General features: G+C 48.3%; 1 protein-coding gene and 1 non-coding gene across 2 annotated transcripts in view; one reads left to right on the forward strand and one right to left on the reverse strand.

Annotated features, from left to right (window-relative positions):
• Nucleotides 1-917: 917 nt before the first annotated feature.
• Nucleotides 918-1,024, reverse strand: LOC125996444 (U6 spliceosomal RNA). Its single transcript, XR_007491269.1, has one exon. It is a non-coding gene; the product is annotated as a U6 spliceosomal RNA (small nuclear RNA).
• A 1,803-nt stretch (nt 1,025-2,827) lies between these two features.
• The window catches only part of TNFAIP8L3 (TNF alpha induced protein 8 like 3), a 56,797-nt gene continuing 39,040 nt past the window's right edge, over nt 2,828-20,584 (forward strand). The window contains exon 1 of the mRNA XM_049777488.1: nt 2,828-3,479. Coding sequence (XP_049633445.1) covers nt 2,828-3,479 — 652 coding nt within the window. The remainder of the gene's footprint in view (nt 3,480-20,584) is intronic.

Raw genomic sequence — 20,584 nt, forward strand, 5'->3', positions numbered from 1 at the left:
CAGAGGAACTACAGAAAGCCTTTCCTCTTTTCTAAGGGCTGGGATATTTTTTTTATGAGGGAAAGGCTCTATCTAGTAGGATTGGTTTGTAAAGGAGACTCCTCACCTTCTCGTGTTTTGTGGGGTTGATGGGCAAGAGATACTATTCAAAGCATTTTCTCTTTTTACATCAATCTCTCCACACAGGGAGGACAGAGAAGGTGGCTTCCACTCACTGGCATGCGTGTCAGTGTTCATTTCCCATTTCCCTCTGTCTTTTGAGCCCATGACAAACAGATTGAATGTCATAGGAAATTGGAACAGAGACTTTATTTTGTTTGGATGGCTCTTCTCCATTGTTTCATCCCACATGCAGTTTTTCATTCTATGCTGCCTCCTTTTTTTTTTTTTTAAGTCAGAGAGAAAGATGGGAGAATGGTCTCACTCATCTATGGGTTTTAAGAAAAATGAAAGACATTTCTCAAAATTTTCAGAGACAAAATAAAGGAGGGCTGGACATTACAGCCGACCTCATGAATCTCACCACAAAGAGTGATGAGTTTAGTTAGAGAAATAACCACATTGTGAACTATCCTAACAATGAGAATATATGAGGGAAGTGGAAAGCCTGTCTAGAGTACAGGTAGGGGCAGGGAGGGGAGGAGGGATATTTGGGTCATTGATGATGGGAATGTTGCACTGATGATGGGGGGTGGTGCCATCTGATATGACTGAAACCCAACCACAATCATGTTTGTAACCAAGGTATTTAAATAAAAAATATTAAAAAAAAAAAAAAAGAAATGTGTTGTGACTGAATTCAGGAACAGGTGGTGTTTGTCTCATGCTCTCAAGGACTTCTTCATAAGCACTTTGACCAGTCTCCCAACATGCTTTCCCCAAGCCCCAAGCATCCTATTTTTAAATTTTTTTTTTTGTTAAATATGGAACGCTTCATGAATTTGCGTGTCATCCTTGCGCAGGGGCCATGCTAATCTTCTCTGTATCGTTCCAATTTTAGTATATGTGCTGCCAAAGCAAGCACCTATTTTTGAAATTTTACAGGTACTCAATAAAGCTCTGCAACAGACTGGTCGGGATGTGTCCTAACTGTGAGCCATGGCACGGGGTTTACTGCTGACAAGTTTTCAAGTAGTGATTCCCCGTACTCTTTACTCTTATGATGTTCATCTGTCTTCATATTTTGCCTCACTGTCCTTAACTCCTTAAACAAAGGAAAACAAGAAAAGGCACCATCCACCCAATGCCAGGAAAGGCGTGCTAAGGGAACAGAGAAAGTTTTACATTTCCTACCACTCAGAGAAAGCTGTGTGCCTTCTTCTCCTATCAACTGGCTGTTCTCTGACCAGAACAGCTGCGTTTTCCCTCAAGACAGCAAATCTAAGAGAAAACGTTTTTTAAAGGATACCAGTGCTTTTGTTGTCTGAGTATCAACTTTGATCCCAATGTAGCTGCTGTTTTTTCACTTAAAAATGCAAATGGTAAACATTTTCAAAAAGGGTTATGTTCGCTCTAAGCACTAATGTTCTTTCACTTATCATACATCAACTATGTGCCAGGTATTGAGTAATACCTTCCACATTCATGACTTCACTGATTCCTTTTTAGAACCACCCTCTGAAGGAGATGCCAGCACATGAGGACATGGGGGGGGGGGAGGCCCCAAATCACACATTCAGTGTAGGGTGCTTTGACCACTTCCCTGAACTTCGTCCAACTTTTATCCACTGAAGTCTATATGACTTAGGCCAACCAAAGAACGTCTTCTGAGAACTCTCGAGGAGCAGTATTTGTAGTCTTTGAAGTCCAAAGTAGGTAGTCCCAGGTAACCAAAAAGCCAAACTCACCTGACATGTCTTGCAAAGGGTCAGGACCAGTTCTAGATTGTAAGTCCCAGCCTGCATATTAGAGGGCCGAGACCTTGCAGACCCTTCCAATGTTCTTTGAGATGGAGTCTCCACACCTGGAACACAGAGAGATAATATAGGATAAGTTCTATGAAACAGTCAACTTTAAATCATGTTTGATCCTCCAGGTTCAAATCAATCATTTTTTTAATTTATAGAGTAATGAGTGTTTTTCTGTTGTTCAGTATTATGTGTCTTTAGAATCAGGATATTGATTTCTAAGAAAAATAATTATAGATATGTTTCTTAAGTTTCTAAAACATACAAAGGATTACTTCGACATGAAAACTGCTAATTGTCTGATGTCAAATTAAATTTTTCAATGCACAGATGATGGCACATGGGAGATAATACATGGTTTCTTTGGGGGTAAGTTTCCTCTTCTTGATTTCATTTTGCTCCGCTTGATTATGTGAGTTTGTATCTTGCACAAACAATGACAATGCAGAGAAAGGCGCTGGGATCATTCTGGGAGACCAAAAAAGTACATGGAAATGTGCGGCACTTCCTCCTCCCCACTCTCTAAGCCCGAATACTGACACCCCTCTGTTCTATTCATTGTAAACGATAAAGTCCTAGTGGTCCTAGTGGTGGATGGATGGATGGTGGTAGGTCTTTGTCGGCTCGGCCCGGCTCCTGCAGCCCCTTCAGCCAGCCAGCCAGCCGGTCTGTGGGAGACAGGGTGACGGCGAAGAAACGATCCACAGGCAGTCAAGTGAAGTTTCAGGCGACATCGGGCTCGATGGCGAGGCCCTAACCTCCCTGTGCGGCTCTCAGCTAAGCTTCATTCGGCTCCCTCCGGCGTCGGACCTCTCTCCTCCCCGCGGAGGGAGGGTCTCACCCTGCAGGTGGGAGAGGCCGGGCGTTGGGGGAGACTAGACTACCGGAGTGGCCCAGACATACTCAAGTCCAGGGCCTCCATGCGGTCCTGCCCTCCACACCAACGCGGTCCCCTGACGACGAAACAGCTTCGCAAACGCTCTCACGCCAGCTCGCCAAGTTTTGCGCTCTGCCTTCCAGGCACGAGCGCGGGCACACACGCTCTTAGAAGCGGTGCTGGCTCACGGGTGGGGCCGACCCGCAGCTCCCGAGCGCCGGCTTCCCTGGGTCGCGCGGGCCGGACGAGGGCAGACGAGGCGCACCGGGGCGCGACGCGACGCCGGCCGAGCCCGCCTCCGTCCCTCGCCGCCCCCCTCGCGCGTGGACTCACTGCCCCCGACCTCGCCGGAGTCGGGGGACGATCCCTGAGAGGGGGCGGACGCCCAGGGTGGGGCGCCCGGGCGCGGCGCCCGTCCCGCCGCCCCACTCGAACCTCGTCCCGCGAGGTCGCGCCACGGCGGGGGGGGCCCGGCTCGGCCGCCCGCGCCACCTGGCCGCACCCGAGGCTCGGCGCGCGGGGAGGCGGAGCGGCGCCGCCCCCCCTCCGGCTATTTCACCCGGCCGGGAGCGCCGGAAAGCGGGCGGGCGGGCGGGCGGGCGGCCGGGGAGCAGACGGTCCGCGCCCGGGCGGCCGCCGCACCATGGACTCGGACTCCGGCGAGCAGAGCGAGGGCGAGTCGGCGGCCGCGGCAGGTAACGGGCTCGGGCCGGGGGGAGCCGGGCTGGGGCGCGGGCCGGGTTCCGAGCCGCGGGCCGAGCAGCCGACGTTCCTCCCGCCCCAGCCCCTCGCGCGCGCCCCGGCGGCCGGAGCTTGCTCGGGCTCCTCCCGCCGGAGTCGGAGCCGCGCCTCGGGCAGACCCTCCGGCGCCGCCACTCGCCCCTAAGCAGCCTGGAGCAAGCGGCCGGAGCGCAGGTGCCCGGGCCGCGGATCTCGGGCAGGGCAGGGCAGGGCAGCGCAGGGCCGGACGCCGCGCGGGGCGGGCGCCCGGGCTGAGGCGGCGGGCGCGGAGAGAAGCCCGGCCGAGCGAGGTGGGGTCTCGCCGGCAGGAGCCCGAGGCTCTCTCGCAGGCGGAGGGTCCCGAAGCCTGCGCCGGGCACTTCCCCTGGAAGACAGGACCACCCTCGCTCCCTCCCGGGCTTGGGCCAGCTCCCCTCGCGCGTCTCCATCTCCTCTCCGTCTCCGTCTCCGTCTCCTCTCCGTCTCCGTCTCCTCTCCGTCTCCGTCTCCGTCTCCGTCTCCGTCTCCGTCTCCGTCTCCTCTCCGTCTCCTCTCCGTCTCCTCTCCGTCTCCGTCTCCGTCTCCACTCCCAGAGCCCCGGCCGCCCTCGGCTCGCGCCCTCCGCGCTCACACGTGCCCCTGAGCCCCGAGCCCCGAGCTGAGCCGGGAGGCCGCGCCGTCCCGCAAGAGCACCTCCCGGCCCGCTGCGGCCCAGAACTAGCCCCGATTTGCCCGGGACTGGGACTGGGACTGGGACTGGACTGGAGGCGGCTTTGACGCCCGGGTGTCTGCGCGACCGACGCCTTCAGCTCTCAGCAGTCCGATGGGGCTGTTGATGGATTTCGCAGAGCTGCTGTGGCGAGGTGGTCAGGCCCCTTACCTCTCCGCACAGGGGGACAGAGACCCCCTTTATACGGCCTCGTGTGTCCCTTGGCCTGTCACCAGGGCCATGATGGCCAGCCTTTCAGGGTCATTCATAAACAGGCTCCCATCTTGCTAAATTCAAGTGTGTGAGTGAAAGCACCCGGGTGGCTTGCGGCTGGCTAGACTACCCTGAGAAGTTGCAGGGAGAGATGAATTGTTTTGGACATAACCAAACGTATTATTCCAAACCTGAACTATTCCAGAGTGGAAGGTACTGGCTCTCCAGACCCCAGGTCCTTCCCAAAGGTTTTCTGTGCTTGATGGAGAGGGATGAGGGCCGAGGAGCCCAGGAGTCTCTGAGAGGAAAAAGCAAAGGGGAAGAAAGAGAAATTTTGGAAGAGTTGGGACTGATGAAAGGGGAGTTCTTCATTTTGAAAAAATACAAGTGGCATTAGATTAGGAGAGTTTGAGTGTTTTAGGGAAAGCTATGCCATCCCATCTTCCAAAGTGCCAGTATTTTTCTCCCACTGCTGCCCTAACACCCTTTTAGCCCACTCCCCCTGGGAAGAGGCTTCCCAGCCTGTCCTGGGGGTGGGAGCACTCTGGCTTGGTCTTTGGGTTGGGTGCCACTGTCTCCACACTGCTCGCAGCAGACATGCACACAGGTCTGATGCCCCCCAGCAGAGGTGAGGTCATCTCTCCTGTCACCATGTTTGTGTCCTCCTGCTCCTTACAGGCATGACATCTTCCTGTGCTCAACTCTCACAAGTTGAACATTGATTTGAATGTCACAGCTATTCTGCTAAATGGCATCCGGGCTCGCTCATTATTTTCAGTCCTTAAGTATTCACCTTCGTGACAGAGCTTCAAAACTCGATGCTGATGCCTCACCTTACTGTGACTGTAGTTTGTCAAATGGAAAACCTGGTGGCAGCTTCAGCTACAGGTTCAAGAATTCTGTGTTTGACCTTTGTCCCGGAACTTGCCATTCATTCCCTTAGAGAACCTGTGTCTGGGCAAGCTAATGGATGAGAGACTGAGAAAGGACTGCTGTGTGTGTGTGTGTGTGTGTGTGTGTGTGTGTGTGTGTGTGTGTGTGTGTGTGTGTGTTTGGAGAGGTGCTTTTTTTTGTACATCTTCTCAGCTCAAGGGACAGGGGTGGGGGAGAACAGTAAAACAAATTATTTTTCACTCTTCTTTGCTGCATTTTGAGGAAAATTGTGAAAAGTGGAGGATACCCCCCCCCAGGGTTCCTCCACCGCCCCCCCAGGATTCCTCCAGAGGAGTAAAGGTAGTGTAGTGTAAGTGTAGTGTTTAAGGTGCTTGTCTGATGTGCAGCCAACCTCAGTCAAAATCCCTGGTACCACATATCCTGAATCCCTGCCAGGAGTGGGAATCCCCCCTCTTTTCAAGGTCACCACCTTGGTGGCCCAGGACAGATTGATTAGCAGCTCTCATTTTTGGCTGGGCATAGCTCCTCCTCATTACAAAGTGGCAGGGACTACCTACTCTAGTCCAAACTACTTTGAAGAGCCATTTCCAGAGCTCTTCTCTCTGCTGATAGTGGGACTTTCCACCCTGATGAAAGGGGAGCAGAAGGTGGCTTTCTCCTCTGGGTTCTCATGCTCCCCAAGCCAAAGTTGCTATCCTGTGCCATTTTTTGCCCTGCTGCTGTTTGGGGGATCCTGCTCTGCATATGAGAGAGGTGCTAGTTTCATTCCAGAGACCAACTTGGCAGTCTCTTTTGGCAAACCCACCATCTATCGCTCAGAAATCCTCGAGGTTAGTGTACCCACTAGGGAGAAAAGATGTCTTTCCTGAGAAGCAACAGACGAGTAAATGGCAGCTATGCCAGCTTTCCTCCCTTTCTGACTTATGAAACCAGAACATTCAGCAGAGCATACAGCTCCTTCCCCTGCTGCAGGACTGGCAATTCAGGCCAGCCACGCCTATGGGGCATCCTTACAAGACAGCAAGGTGATACAGCAAGGTGCTGTGGAAAAGAATTTCTGGCTTAGGATGTGGCAGGGAAACTTCAGGAGAATAAAAGAGGGAAGCAGAAAGCTGCTCACTTTGTCCTCCCTGTTTTTTCCTCCCTTACACCCCAATCTTCCCATGAACAAAGTTGCCAAGAATGATAGAGAGGGTTCCAAAATAACCCAGAGGAAGAAAGGGACTCCAGAGGCTAGGGACCTCTCAAGCGAGTAAAATAGGGTAGAAGAAAGCCCAATGAGTGTCGGGAAGACCATTTAGAGGAAGTTCTAGAAACCAGGTCCTCCAAAGTGAAGTTGCTGGTAGAAGAGATGTGAGAGCTGAGGGCTGGCTTTTCCACAGCCACTCCTGGAAGACATGAATGTGAGGAATGCCCAAGATGGAACCTCTGCTTACTGGGGTGTGGCTACACTCTTAGCTGAGGAGGTGGCAGAGGATGGTAGGCGAAGTCACTGCAGAAGGATGCAAATGCCATTTCTGAGAAACAAACAACAGCATGGTGACAGATTGTATAGAAGTAATCAAAGGAGAGGGGACTGGAAGGAAATTGGCATACCACGTACCACCTTGGGCTGAGAGCAGAAGATGGGTTCCCTTTACTCCACTGCCTGCCATCCACCCTCTTCCCATCAGTTATGTTTGGTTCAGAGGTGCTTTCTCACCCTGAAGAAGCTGCTGGAAACCTCTAGGGGATGGAGGCATCTCACCAGGGCATGGTGAGGTTCTGGGGTTGCTTGACCTCATTGTGAGCTGTGAGGCTGTCTATCATAGGGGCTTTTCTGTCACCTCTGTCTATAGGGAGACTATCAGGGACCACCCGGGATCAACTCTGGGCTTGGCCATTAGTTATAGTCCACTGTCCCAGTCCTGTTGGCAAGGTTTTCAGACACCTCTGTCTCTGTCCCACTGTGTCCTGGTCATGGACGTTCATGTTCCCAAGACTTTAGGGGCATAAAGAATGAATCTGCCTCTTGAGGGACTTCCAGACTACTCTGAAAGGTCAGACAGATGGGAGGTTTGCAATGAAGCAGAAGTGTCAGAGCTTGCCTTCACCACTTCAGGATGTTTAGGGGACGTGAGGAGAGGCTGGACTCTTCTGGGTAGTTGATAGCAACAGTCTGAGCTCATGTACAGACATCTGATCTCTGCATACTGAATTGAGCATGGGAGCAGGCCATGCCTCTACACACATGCTTGACCTCCACCCATGTGCTTCCTGTCTATAACTCACAGGCTCCCCTTGGCTCTACTGGGGTGAGGCTAAGACTCACCTCAGGGGTCTCCGCTCCCCATGGGCTGGTGCCTGGGATCGTTTGCCTATAGCTCCTCTCGCCACTGTCACCAGGTGTCCTGAGCACAGTGTAGGTGTTGGGCTGACCACTGAAAGTCTGAGTGAAGATGTCGGTGTCCCCAGAAGTCAGCTCTGAGGCGGAGACAAGCAGAAGGCTGATTGGAGCTTCTCCAGGGGGACAAGGAGACACTAAACAGAGAGAGAAAACTAAGCAGGATTATGGGCCCAGGAGGAGCCCAAGAGCAGCTGGGATGATGGCTCAGCTGTTGGACAGAGGGACTTCTTTTTTTCTTTTCTTTTCTTTTTTTTTTCGTTTTTGGGCCACACCCATTTGACGCTCATGGGTTACTCCTAGCTATGCACTCAGAAATCGCCCCTGGCTTGGGGGGACCATATGGGACACGGGGGGATCGAACTGCGGTCCGTCCGCTAGCACTTGCAAGGCAGACACATTACCTCTAGCGCCACCATCCCGGCTCCAGGACTGAGGGACTTCTGATGACTCAGAAGTTGGACTGAGGGACCAGGCTTTTATCCACCCTCTGGCATGTCCACACTCCATAGCACAGGAAAATCTTTTTTCCTGCAGGGGGCCTGAGCATACCCCATAATGGCCAACTGGCATACTTCAGGATACTGAGGAGCTGGCCCAGTTGGGGACAGAGGCTAGGTAGCTTAGCTGTTAGCTTTGTAACCTGATTTTCTCCTCATCAGGATGACTTAGTGGGCATGCCCGAGCCATTCTAGATGCCAGGACCCTGTGCCCTGCTGCTTAGTGTTCACAGCTGCTTGCCATCTGGTCTGTATGGCCTGGCAGGCTGAGGTGGAGTGAGACAGGTGATCCTGCCTCAAGAGCGCCATGGCCATATAAGGACAGAAAAACCCCAGCCAGCATGGGTAGCATCGGCAATGAACTGTTTAAGTCTGGGTCTCCATCCACTGGAGCATGGACTAGAAGTTGCCTGCAGGGAAAAGTTGAAGGGCACCTGCAGGGGTCATAACTGTGGATCTGGCTACCAGTGTGCTGGAGAGGTGTGGACAGAATGCAATGAAGGAGTAGGTGCAGACTGGGAACACAGACACCTGGCCAGAAGCTCCTACAGGAAGGCTTTGAGGAAAGCCAGCAAAACCAAAACGTAGACTTGAGGGACCGGAGTGATAGCACAGTGGTAGGGCATTTGCCTTGTACACTGTACACAGCCAACCCTGGACAGACCCAGGTTTGATCTCCAGCATCCCATATAGTCCCCTGTGCCTGCCAGGAATGATTTCTGAGCACAGAGCCAGGAGTAACTCCTAAGCGCTGCTGGGTATGGCCACAAAACCAAAGACAAAAAACCAAACAAACAAAATATAGATGGGTGTGGAAAAGAACACGTGCATGGGTGTGTACATATAAAGCTTTATCTCCTACGGTATTGGCGGTTGTTCTCCTTTGAAAAAAGGGGGGTGGTGGGGAACCTACTTTTTTATTTGTAGCAAAACCAAATTAAAGTCACACTTTTCATTAGTACTTTTTCCTTATTGGCTTATCTTTCTCTAGAGTTTCTATTGACTCTTGTTTGAATACCCGTACAAATCTTTATAATGATATGATATGCCTCATTTTGTTTACTTTTTTAATTGCTTGGCTTCTAACTCTATTAAAATGCCTGTGTATGTGGGTGTTTGGGTTGGATTCTGTACAAGTCTAGAAATAAAAAGATAATAGAAATTAAAAAAAAATTCCTTGTAACTACCAGATGCAAGGAACATATAAGATGAGTGGAGACCTTTCCCCCTCATCATATTAAGGCATGCTGGGCAAATATGGTTCTTTAGGGCTTTTTTAATGGGTTTTATTGTTTTTGTGTTTTGGGTTTTTTGTTTAATCAGAAATAATTCTCTTTACACAAATAGCATGGAACATATTCTGAGATTGCTATAGAACAATCTTCACATTCATACTGAGTTTCTTAAAACATCACTAGCTGGGAATAAACTTGGGCCTGTTCATGGAAAATGGCTCTAAAAAAATGGAAGGTTTGGCGGCACAGAGTGCTGAACACACCCTAATAGAAACCAGTGTTTTGCAACTCAGTTCTCCAGGAAAAAAAAAAAAAGGCAGACACTATGGTGCCGTCCAAGTATCGCTCTAAACTGTTGAAAAACCACAGGAGCAGCCACGAGCTTCTGGTCTCCTTTCAGAGGCGACATATGCTTCCTGTGAAACACCCTGGCCCCATGAGGAAACTTTTGGTGGGAGGGAACTTTATGGAGACCCCCTATTTCTCTTTCTACAATCTGGGCATCCAGTTTTATGCAGGAGGAAACTCAGAGTGTTAGGGTGCACGCTGTACACTGCCTCCCAGTGCTGATTTGGGGCCTGAGGTTTTGCTGGACATATAGATGGAAGGTCCAGATGGATAGGGTAGGCAGGAGGTGTTTACTCTTTGCCTTCTTTGATTGTGAAGGGCTGTCTGAGGAGTGGGGGTCTTACAGGGAAAGAGGAACTTCAGGGGAGGAAGGAATTGTGGCAGTTATTAGACCAGATGAGAAGTGAGGATGGAGTGAGGGAGGGAGCCGCGCCTTAGAGCAGATAAGGAATATAAGATAGCAGTGATCTTTCACATTTTCATTCCCTTTTTTCTGTGGGTGGGGGAAGGCTCACCAGAAGTGTTCAGGACTTACTCCTGACTCTATGCTTAGGGATCACTCCTGGTGGCACTCAGGAGACCATACGGGGTACCGCGGACGGAACACGGTTAATAGTATGCAAAATAAGCACCCTAACCACTGAACTAGCGCTTGGGCCCTATAATTGCTTCTTTGACAGAAAGCACACCATACACTTTGGCCTAGGCTCACTGCTCCCAAGTGTTTACTCTATTCCTGCTTCTGGACCAGGTACTGACACATTTAATAGACCAAGAAACTGAGGCACAGGGAGGTGAAGTAACCTGCTAAGTGGTGAATGGTTTACTGTGGATCTGCAACCCATGGAGTCTACAGGCTTTGCTCTTCCAGTAGGCCAGTGTATCAGAAGACGATGATGAGGCAACTTGGCATCTCCCACCTTTGCTGCAGGTATTGATTCAGGGGCACAGAGTGGACTGTGGCTGCTGTAGGCTCCCATAGGTCCAAAGTAGGCCCTTTCCTACATCTCGCCCACTCCTCTTTGTCAGAAAGGAGAGGCCCATAGAGAAGCAACAGGTTCTGTGTTAGTATTTTAATTTGTGGATTCTCCCAAATGGCACTGGGGTGGGGGTGGGGGGCAACCATTCCCTCTGATATTCAGCCAACTAGTTGGTTGTCCAAAGCAAGATCTCAAGGATAAAGTCCTATTCTCCATCCTACTCCCACCCCTCACTGTTACTCCACTATTAGGGAACATTGGTGCCACCCTAGCAGTTCTAGAAATTGAGCCAGAATCATGCTTTGTATTTACTTATCCCCATCATCTCCACCAAAAAAATAAGAGGGAGGAGGGAGAACTTTTCTGGAAAGGTAAGAATGGACAGGGGGTATTTCCTCCTCCTCTTTAACAAAGCTCTTAAGTTTAGCAGGACATGTCTGTCCTGCATCCACATCTCTGCTCACCTGTGGTGAGTGTGATAGGAAAGCAGAGGTGATGCATTCTCTCCCATGTTCTCTCCCCAGAGCCATCTCCACAGGCACATGGAGGGGGTCTCTTCTCCCCAGAAGGGAGGTCAGTGATATGCTGAGGCTCGAAGTAGGAGGAAATGTGTTTCTTCAACCATCTTTGATTTTTATTGTTATCGTTAAAAAAATTACACTTACCCACACAAATATTGTCATGTCTCTGAAGAAAGGCAGTCTGGACAGACTGAAAAGGGTTATGGACTAGTGATAAACAGGGGTAGAGATGCTTGGGGAAGCAGAGGAAACAGAGAAGGGGAGCTGCGAGGGCAGGGTCACCCTAGAACTCATCCCTTAGCTTGAAGGACCCATCCTCTTCCCCTATTCTTCCTTTCTATTTCTATTGTTCCTATTGAGCTACTGTGCCTGTTCTCAATTTCCTGGGCATATCTTCCTGGAAGGGGTCCCTTGACCTTAAAGTGTTCAAAACAAGAACTAGAGAGATAGTGCAGGGGTGAAGGCACTTGCCTTGTATGCAGCTAACTTTAATTTGATCCCTGAAACCACCTTTAGTAGCACCAGGGGTCAGTCCTGAGCAGAGGTAAGAATAAACCCCTTTGCACCTTATCTCTTGGACTCATATAGCACCCTGATGTTCCCTGAAGCCCTTTTTACCCAGCTTTTCTTCTTCTCTTCCACCTTGGACCCCCACCCCCACCTCGCTAACATCCCCAAGACCCCTGCTACCAAAGGGATTAAAGCACGGTAAACAAGATCTGTAACCATTTCTAAAGCTAGGCCATGACAAAGTTGCAGAGAAAAAAGCCAGCCCTCACCAATGACTAGTTGTCTTACTTGAGACAGCTCAACAACACAAGCCAATGCCCACTCTCCAGGCAAATGTTTCCCAACAGAGAGTTCCAAACCATGCCCAATCCAACCATCTGTAAATGTAGGTGGAAAAAAGCTGTTGTAAGACACGAGATTGTGAGGAGCTGGGAAGAGGGTATTGAGGGTTACCGCCCAAGTCATGCATGTGGGAGCCCTAGGATCTATCACAGGCATACTATAGATCTTTGAGCATCATTAGATGTTCTTTTCCTCCCTCAACTAAGGCATGTTGGATCTCCAAATTAGTTGATTGATCAGGAGTGAATCATAGAGTCATTTTGATAAAAATAATTTTGATAAAATTATAAATTCAAGTCCAGCTTGCCGCCTACTGCATGGTTCCCAACATCTTTTCTTGGTTACATATTCAAAGTTTCTGTGAGCACCTGCCCCATAGATTCTTTTACTTCCTGGCCCTGGAGTCTTTGGCCTCTGAAGATTCATTGCTGGTACCTTTTCCCTGAAATGGGAAATCAATGAAGGAAGAGATAGCCATGCAGTCCAAGGAGCAGGAGAGGGACAAGGGGAACAGCAGATGAAAGACGGAGCCAAGCACAGTCTGGAACTGGCTTGCAGGAGGAAGCATCCAAGTGGGAGCTGGGTTACAGACTGTCCCAAAGATGTCTCCGGGAAAGAAAACACAATGGTGGGTTGGTTGATATGTTTGACCCCATTGAGAAGAACTTTAGATTCTGTTTAGAGCTTCAAGAGTGTATTGGTTATATTATTGGGGGAAGGGGACTCCCATGGGCAATCAAGAGGCCTAGGGACCCTAACAGTACTTCTTGGCCAATGGACCAGCAGTTCCATGTGAGGCTCCAAGGCTGATGCTGTTCAGGCACCATAGTACAGGGGATACCTGGTTCATACTGGGGTATGTAGGAGCCTCTGGGCAGCACCTGGTTGTGCTCAGGGGAGCACATGGTGTTAGAGATTGAATGGGGTTCAGCTGTATGCCTGGCATGTACCTTTACCCCTGTACTCACTCCAGGCCTATATATTGGCTCTAGAGAGATCAAAATCCAACCTAAAGATATGGCCAGGCAGTTCTCAGTTTCTGGAAAAACAGGTGCGTAAGGAGGGAAATGCATGATAGGAGAACATACATGACTCAATATGAACAACATCCGGAACCTCGTCATATCGCTCAAGTCTTGCTTAACAGCATATTGAAAATAGAACCAAATCGGAAGATGTGAGTGGAGAGGAAGCTAAATCCTCACCTTCCATAATAGGAAGATGACAGGCAACAAAATCAAGAGCTGACAGTACAATCATGTACTTTAAAAACAGAGAGTACCTATCACTGAAAATAGCTAGTTTTGCCTCTAAATAGTAGTGGCAGAAGCAGGCCAGAGGGCTGTGTGGCACTTTGTGATCCACCTTGCTGAATGATTTGAGTTGTAAAACAATGTGCTTTCTGCCTCTATGACTTTGAATGCCAATTTACTTTTTTTGCGGGGGGGGGGGGGGGTAGGGTGTGTTTTTCCAATAAAATAAAAAAGGTACAGAGAGACCCAGGTTCAATCCCCAGCCATTGCATGAGCACTACCAGGTGTAATTCCAGAGGGCAGAACTAGGAGTAAGCCCTCAGCACAGCCAGGTGTGGTCACAAAATCAAATAAATAAACAGAAAAGTGAGTGGCTAGTGGTCACCACACCCAAGAGCTAAGCACAATGGGGCCATAATAGTACCAGACTCATTCAGCATTCTGGGTCCCTGGTTTGCACTGGTATTCCCAACATCTGAGTGCATACACAGAATGCCAAGACTGAGAGTCACTCATTCACGTAGGAACGTTCTCTTGGCTCCAGTGACCAGGACAGAATAACCACAGCTCCTGCCTTTTCCAGGGTTCAGATTCCTGAGCAAAGCATTCCTGAGCACAGCTAACAGAGTCTGGAACCTGGAACCTAGAGGTTAATGTGCATGCAGGACATACACCTGGGTCCATCCCCACACTTTATGGCCATAAATCCCACCAGGTGGTCCTCAGCACTGCAACCTTGAACCCGAGCACTGACTCATTCAACTCTCTTGGTTAAGAATCATGAGAAGTGGGCACAAAACCTGCTCAGCACTGTTTGGGAGGACCCCCTCTCTAACTAAAAAATATACTAAAGGGAAACATAATCACAGAAAAAAGTCCCCTGAAGCTCAGAGGTCCTTCCGTAGGGCCCTGAGACTGGGCAGGCTTTGACAGAAGAGGCCCAGAAGTGGAGAAAATACACAGAGGAACAGAGCACTACCCAGGTGTGAGGGTTTGGTCCAGGGAAGATCTGAGGGGAGGCCAGATTTGAAAACTCAGAAGTTATAGTGGATGAAGCTGGAGAGATGAGCATAGCCAGATGAGGCTCATTAAGTACCAGTGTGCCACGAGAAAGAATCTAGATTTTGTGAGGTTCTGGAAAATGGTCAGGGTCCTGACTGGAGAAGCAGCATCTCAAGAGTTTTGTTGGAGAACCTGGATGGTTCAGATACAAGTGCAGGCTTGGAAATGAGGTAGTGCCCGCGAATGCACTGAAGGTGGAGGAGGCCAGTAAGAGAGGCGGAAGGCACTACAGCCCAGCCCTGCATAGATGAGAAGCAGTGCTGCAAGGGCTCTGGGTAAAGGAGAGGGGTGGGGCTTTGACCATGCAGAGGCTCGGAGGTCTGATGAGCAGTGTCATATCTGGGGGTGAACCTCGAGAGAGGCCTGATGTGAGACCTGTCAGAAAGGGATAAGCCAAGGGAAGGGATGACACTGATGGCTGGAGAGAGTGAGGCAAGAGAAAATGACCTGGAAGAAACAAACTCAGGAGAACACTCCAAGCTGAGTTCTGGAAGAGAATATGAGTGGAACAGTCAGGACAGCAGAGATGAGTTGTGTCTCTGTCTCTGGTGGTGGTCAGGTGAGCCAAGGAGTAGGAGAGAGAGAGAGAGAGAGAGAGAGAGAGAGAGAGAGAGAGAGAGAGAGAGAGAGAGAGAGAGAGAGAGAAGTTAATAGAACATTATCACAAATGAGGCCCACATGAGAATACCTAGACACTCTCTTCCTCAATGCTGTGAAAGCAGAGCTTCCCTGAGCCCCTTCCCAACGTGCCTTGGAAGTTCACGTGCAGAGGCCATTGGATCTCTGAGAGCAACAGCCTTTGGATTTGGGACGTGGCCTGATAGGGACAGAATGGCTTGACCTGTCCCATAGCATCTATTCTTCCTGGGGCCTCTCTCTGCCTTATACCTACCTCTTCCCTTAGACACCCCTTCCTGGGCTCTTGGAGGACTGAGCTCTATTATGTCAACGATTCCACTGTTTCTAGGAGCCTCTCCCAAACTCGCAGACAATAAACTCATGAAACCGGAAGTCAGGCCCTGCCAGTTCAAGAGAAAGCCAGGAGTATTGGAAACCCACAGCAGGAGGCGGGAAAGAGAGTTGGAGTGAGGGCAGAAAAGCTAATATCCACTCACAGCACTAGCTCACAGTTCATGGAACCAATACTAGTCTTTCATGGAGCTAAAAAAAAAAAAAAAATCAGTTCCTGGTTCTGAAGAAGCACATGGTGAGGCCTGGAGGCCACAGATTTCATCCCTGCAACCAGACATAGGACTGGCACTCTGATTTCCTCTCTGGAGTTCTTCCCTCATCTCAAGAACAGCCTGAACAGTGTCCTATTTGGGATGTGTTCCTAGCAGTGTTCCTAACACCACACGATACCTCTAGCAGCATTTCAGAGCAAAGGTGACCAGGGTACTGATTCAAAGCAGTGAAACCACTAGATGAAACTGTGAAGCAGAAAATCATTTTATTTAGAAGCAAGGATAAGAGAGCTTCCTGGGAAAGGAAGCTCAGAGAGACCAGCTAATACGTGGATTGAAGGAAGGTAGGTGAGTTAATGCAGTCTTTCCTCTTCCAGTATGTAAGAGTCAGGGAAAGCTCTCCTGACCTGAAGTGTCATAAAGAGTGGTGCCAATAGTGCGCAGGAGCACAACTTTGGGGATCCTTGCCAGAAAGTGAGAGAGGCCACTTCCCCTCCCATTGCAGGAGAGTGACCCAGATCCCAGGTCTCAAAACTCTGAGCAAGTCTGGTGACTGCAGGACAAGAAGTGCAGTGAGTGGCAACCAGCACACGTCCCTTCCTTGCTGGGCCTTTCACATTGACAGAGTGCCAAAAGTGTTATTCTACTAAATCTTACTTCACTAGGGAAAAAAAATACTGAAGTAGAATATTGATCAAGAAGGCAAAGCATTATTGGTCAAACAGTCTCCCATTCAGAACTACCTTCTGCCTTGTCTTCAGCTCATGTCCTGACTCATTTCCCTCTCTTTAAATATCACTGAGGATTAATACATTGATATAATGCAGTCCTTTTTAATAGCCTCTGTCCTTTCGTTATAAGTCTCAGGCCAAATTGTTTGCTTTTTTTCCAACACACACTAAAGCTTGTTTTATTGCCTATTTATTTTTTCTATTTTAAACATTTTAGGCTTTTGCATCTCAGACTGAAAAGTGGAAGAAATTCCAAAGATTGACATTTTTGGCACATAGGCCTATTTACTGATGGCCTGTATTACCCATTTCGGGTACTCCTTCAGCTGAGCAGGCAACCTCCTCCAAGGACTCCCTTAGCAGTCTGATGGCCACCAGCCTGATTTTTGAGTGCCTGCACAACCAACAGTTTGGGAGGTGCCAACCAGAGAGAGGATTGCCCAGAGAGACAGATGGGTGGGCCTCTGCTATTCTGATCCCCAACAGCTCCCTAGTATTAAAATAGCTCTTGAGTACGGAGGACTGTGAATGGGGAGGCCCTGAGGGGGTGTTTGGGAGCTGGTGGAGAGAGAGAACTCCTGCTGGGAGGCACCCCCAGACTGGAATCTCTGCATCTGCCCCACAGTACTGCTGCTTGAGAGGGTGGCAGGGGGCTCCCTGCGGGAGACACGGGGTGGATCTTGCATCCTGTGCTGAAGGCTTTTGGGTGCATCCTGTCCTACCTGCACTTGGTGGATCTACACACCAGGATGTGTCCTAAACAGAAGGGATCCGGCCTCAAAGAACAAGATGGAACATCCACACCCGTCCTTTACTCACTGAACACATGGATGTGGAGTGACTGGGTCCAGGTTTCTGAAAGTGCAGACTTCACTGAGTGCCAGATAAAGAGGGTGCTGGGGGTGGAATTGGGAAGAGCCAAAGCAGAGGCTTGCAGATAAAAGAGGGACTTTTGGGACTTTTACTGGTCACTGTTAGCCAGGGATGAGCACTGCCCTCGGGGAGAACAGATTTGAGATCTAGAACACTTACCTTTCACTGAACTCAGCCTGGAGCATGGGTGGGGTGAAATCTGAGTGGGGTGGGGAAGCTCCCTGCCAGATTCACATGTGTTGTGATGGCAGACATGGAACCATGGGCATGTGACAGAGCCAGGAGGTCGGTGAGTGAAGCTTCTCAGTGTTGCCCAAAATTTCTTGGCTAAGGAGGGGGAATGGGATGGGGTCTGATGAGTTTTCAGACCCTTTGCACCCCTTCCTCGGACCTGTAGACAACTGCCAGGTTACTTTCTGCAAACCCAATTAAAGAGAAAACTAGTAAGTGTGTTATTTATTAGCAGGGATGAGGGGTGGTGGTGATGGCCTACAGAGGGATTGTGGTGGCTCAGGGCTGTACCCAGCAAAGCTTGTGAGACCATGGATCAAACCCATCCATACTAGTCATGTGCCCTACCTACTGTACAGTCTCCTGACCCAGCAATTTAATGTCTAGTAGAAAAGGACCGGGAAAGAGTGTACTTCCTGTCATCACAAAATGAATTTGTGGTGTATTATTAACAGAAAGGGTGAAAATGCAGTAAGGAAGGCATGTTAGTTGATTCTGGGATTGTGAATATAGAAGGACATGAGCCATGGAGAATGCCAGGGAGAATATACATGTCAGTAGCTACTAGGATGCCTGATAATTATGAGGGCCTCGTTTTTCCTCCATTAGTTTTTGTGCCTTTTATGACTTCTTAATGCTTGTGTATAGTTCTTTTTCCAATAATAAAAGCATCCAAGGAAATACTTTGAAAAATAGCTCCTCAGTTTTTCCTATTAAAATAAAGCATGGAGGACTAGAGAGATAACACAGAAGATAGGGTGTTTGCCTTTCATGAGGCTGACCCAGGTTCGATCCTGAGCACTGTATATGGTTCCTTGAACATGCCAAGAGTGACTCCTAAGTGCAGAGCCAGGAGTAACCCCTGGTTACTGATGATGTGACTCAAAAATTTTGAAAAATGGTAAATTAACACAAGTAAAAATGGCACTAGAAATTGTGCTAGTAGGTGTAGTGTATCACCTAATTGCTGAAAATAATCTAACATTCTGCATTACAGCTAACTTAATGAATTTGCTTGGTTGTAGCTTTTTTTTGGGGGGGGGGCGTCACACCCAGCAGTGCTCCAGGGTTACTCCTGGCTCTACGCTCAGAAATCACTCCTGGCAGGCTCGGGGACCATATGGGATACTGGGATTTGAACCACCGACCTTCTGCATGCAAGGCAAATGCCTTACCTTCAAGCTATCTCTCCGACCCCCGGTCCTAGCTTCTTAAACTATCTTAGTGACTGTAGTTTTACATTTATTTTGTCCTAAAATAAAGTTCTTTCATTGTCCCCCAGACATACAATTACATAATTTTTGACAAAGTAGCAAGAAATCCTAAATGGAGCAAAGAAAGCTTCTTCAACAAGTGGTATTGGCAGAACTGGTTAGCCACTTGCAAAAAAGCGGACATAGACCCCCAGTTAACATCATGTACGAAGGTAAAATCCAAATGGATTAAAGACCTTGATATCAGACTGGATACCATAAGGTATATAGAACAACACGTCGGTAAAATACTCCATGACATTGAGACTAACGGCATCTTCAAGGAGGAAACTGCACTTTCCAAACAAGTGAAAGCAGAGATCAACAGATGGGAATACATTAAACAGAGAAGCTTCTGCACCTCAAAAGAAATACTGCCCAGGATACAAGAGTCATCCACCGAGTGGGAGAAACTATTCACCCAATATCCATCAGATAAGGGGCTAATATCCAAAATATACAGGGCACTGACAGAACTTTACAAGAAAAAAACATCTAATCCCATCAAAAAATGGGGAGAAGAAATGAACAGACACTTTGATAAAAAAGAAATACAAATGGCCAAAAGGCACATGGAAAAATGTTCCTCATCACTAATCATCAGGGAGATGCAAATCAAAACAACGATGAGATACCACCTCATACCACAGAGATTGGCACACATCACAAAGAATAAGAAGAATCAGTGCTGGTGGGGATGTGGAGAGAAAGGAACTCTTGTCCACTGCTGGTGGGAATGCCGTCTAGTCCAACCTCTATGGAAAGCGATATGGAGATTCCTCCAAAATCTGGAAATTGAGCTCCTATTCGACTCAGCTATTCCACTCCTAGGGATATACCCTAGGAACACAAGAATACAATATAAAAATTCCTTCCTCACACCTATATTTATTGCAGCACTATTCACAATAGCCAGGCTCTGGAAACAACCAAGATGCCCTTCAACAGACGAATGGCTAAAGAAACTGTGGGACATATACACAATGGAATATTATGCAGCCATCAGGAGAGATGAAGTCATGAAATTTTCCTATACATGGATGTACATGGAATCTATCATGCTGAGTGAAATAAGTCAGGGAGAGAGAGAGACGCAGAATAGTCTCACTCATCTATGGGTTTTAAGAAAAATAAAAGTCATTTTTGCAACAATCCTCAGAGACAATGAGAGGAGAGCTGGAACTTCCAGCTCACTTCATGAAGCTCACCACAAAGAGTGAGTGCAGTTATAGAAATTACACAGAGAACTACCATAATCATGTGAATGAATGAGGGAACTGGAAAGCCTGTCTGGAGTACAGGTGGGGGTGGGGTGGGATGGAGGGAGATTTGGGACTTTGGTGGTGGAAATGATGCACTGGTGATGGAGGTGTTCTTTACATGACCGAAACCTAATTACAATCATATATGTAATCAAGATGTTTAAATAAAGAAAAAAAATTAAAAAAATAAAGTTCTTTGTGATTTATTATTAGCAAATGTTTGCTTTGTATACCTATTGTAAATACCTGGAATCACATAAAAATGATTTTGAGTGAAAATGGGTAGTAAATGGAAAGGGAGGAATAAAAATTGAGGGAAAAATAAATGACAGTAAAGAAGAATAAATTTAAGGTGTAAAAATAATTGTTAAATTAAGAAAACTATAAATGTATTATTTTAAGGGATTAGTGCTATTTTATATCATAATAACCATTAAAGAAATTTATTCTTTGGTTATTAAAAATAAAAGAAAATCATTTTTGAAGGCAAATGTATTTTTCCACATAAAGCAACTCAGGAGATTCTACATAACTCACAAAATATCTTAAAGATGAATACAGGAATCATTTGGGTCCTATAGGTCATAATAACCATT

Source organism: Suncus etruscus, chromosome 1, assembly GCF_024139225.1.
Source record: "Suncus etruscus isolate mSunEtr1 chromosome 1, mSunEtr1.pri.cur, whole genome shotgun sequence".
Lineage (NCBI taxonomy): Eukaryota > Metazoa > Chordata > Mammalia > Eulipotyphla > Soricidae > Suncus > Suncus etruscus.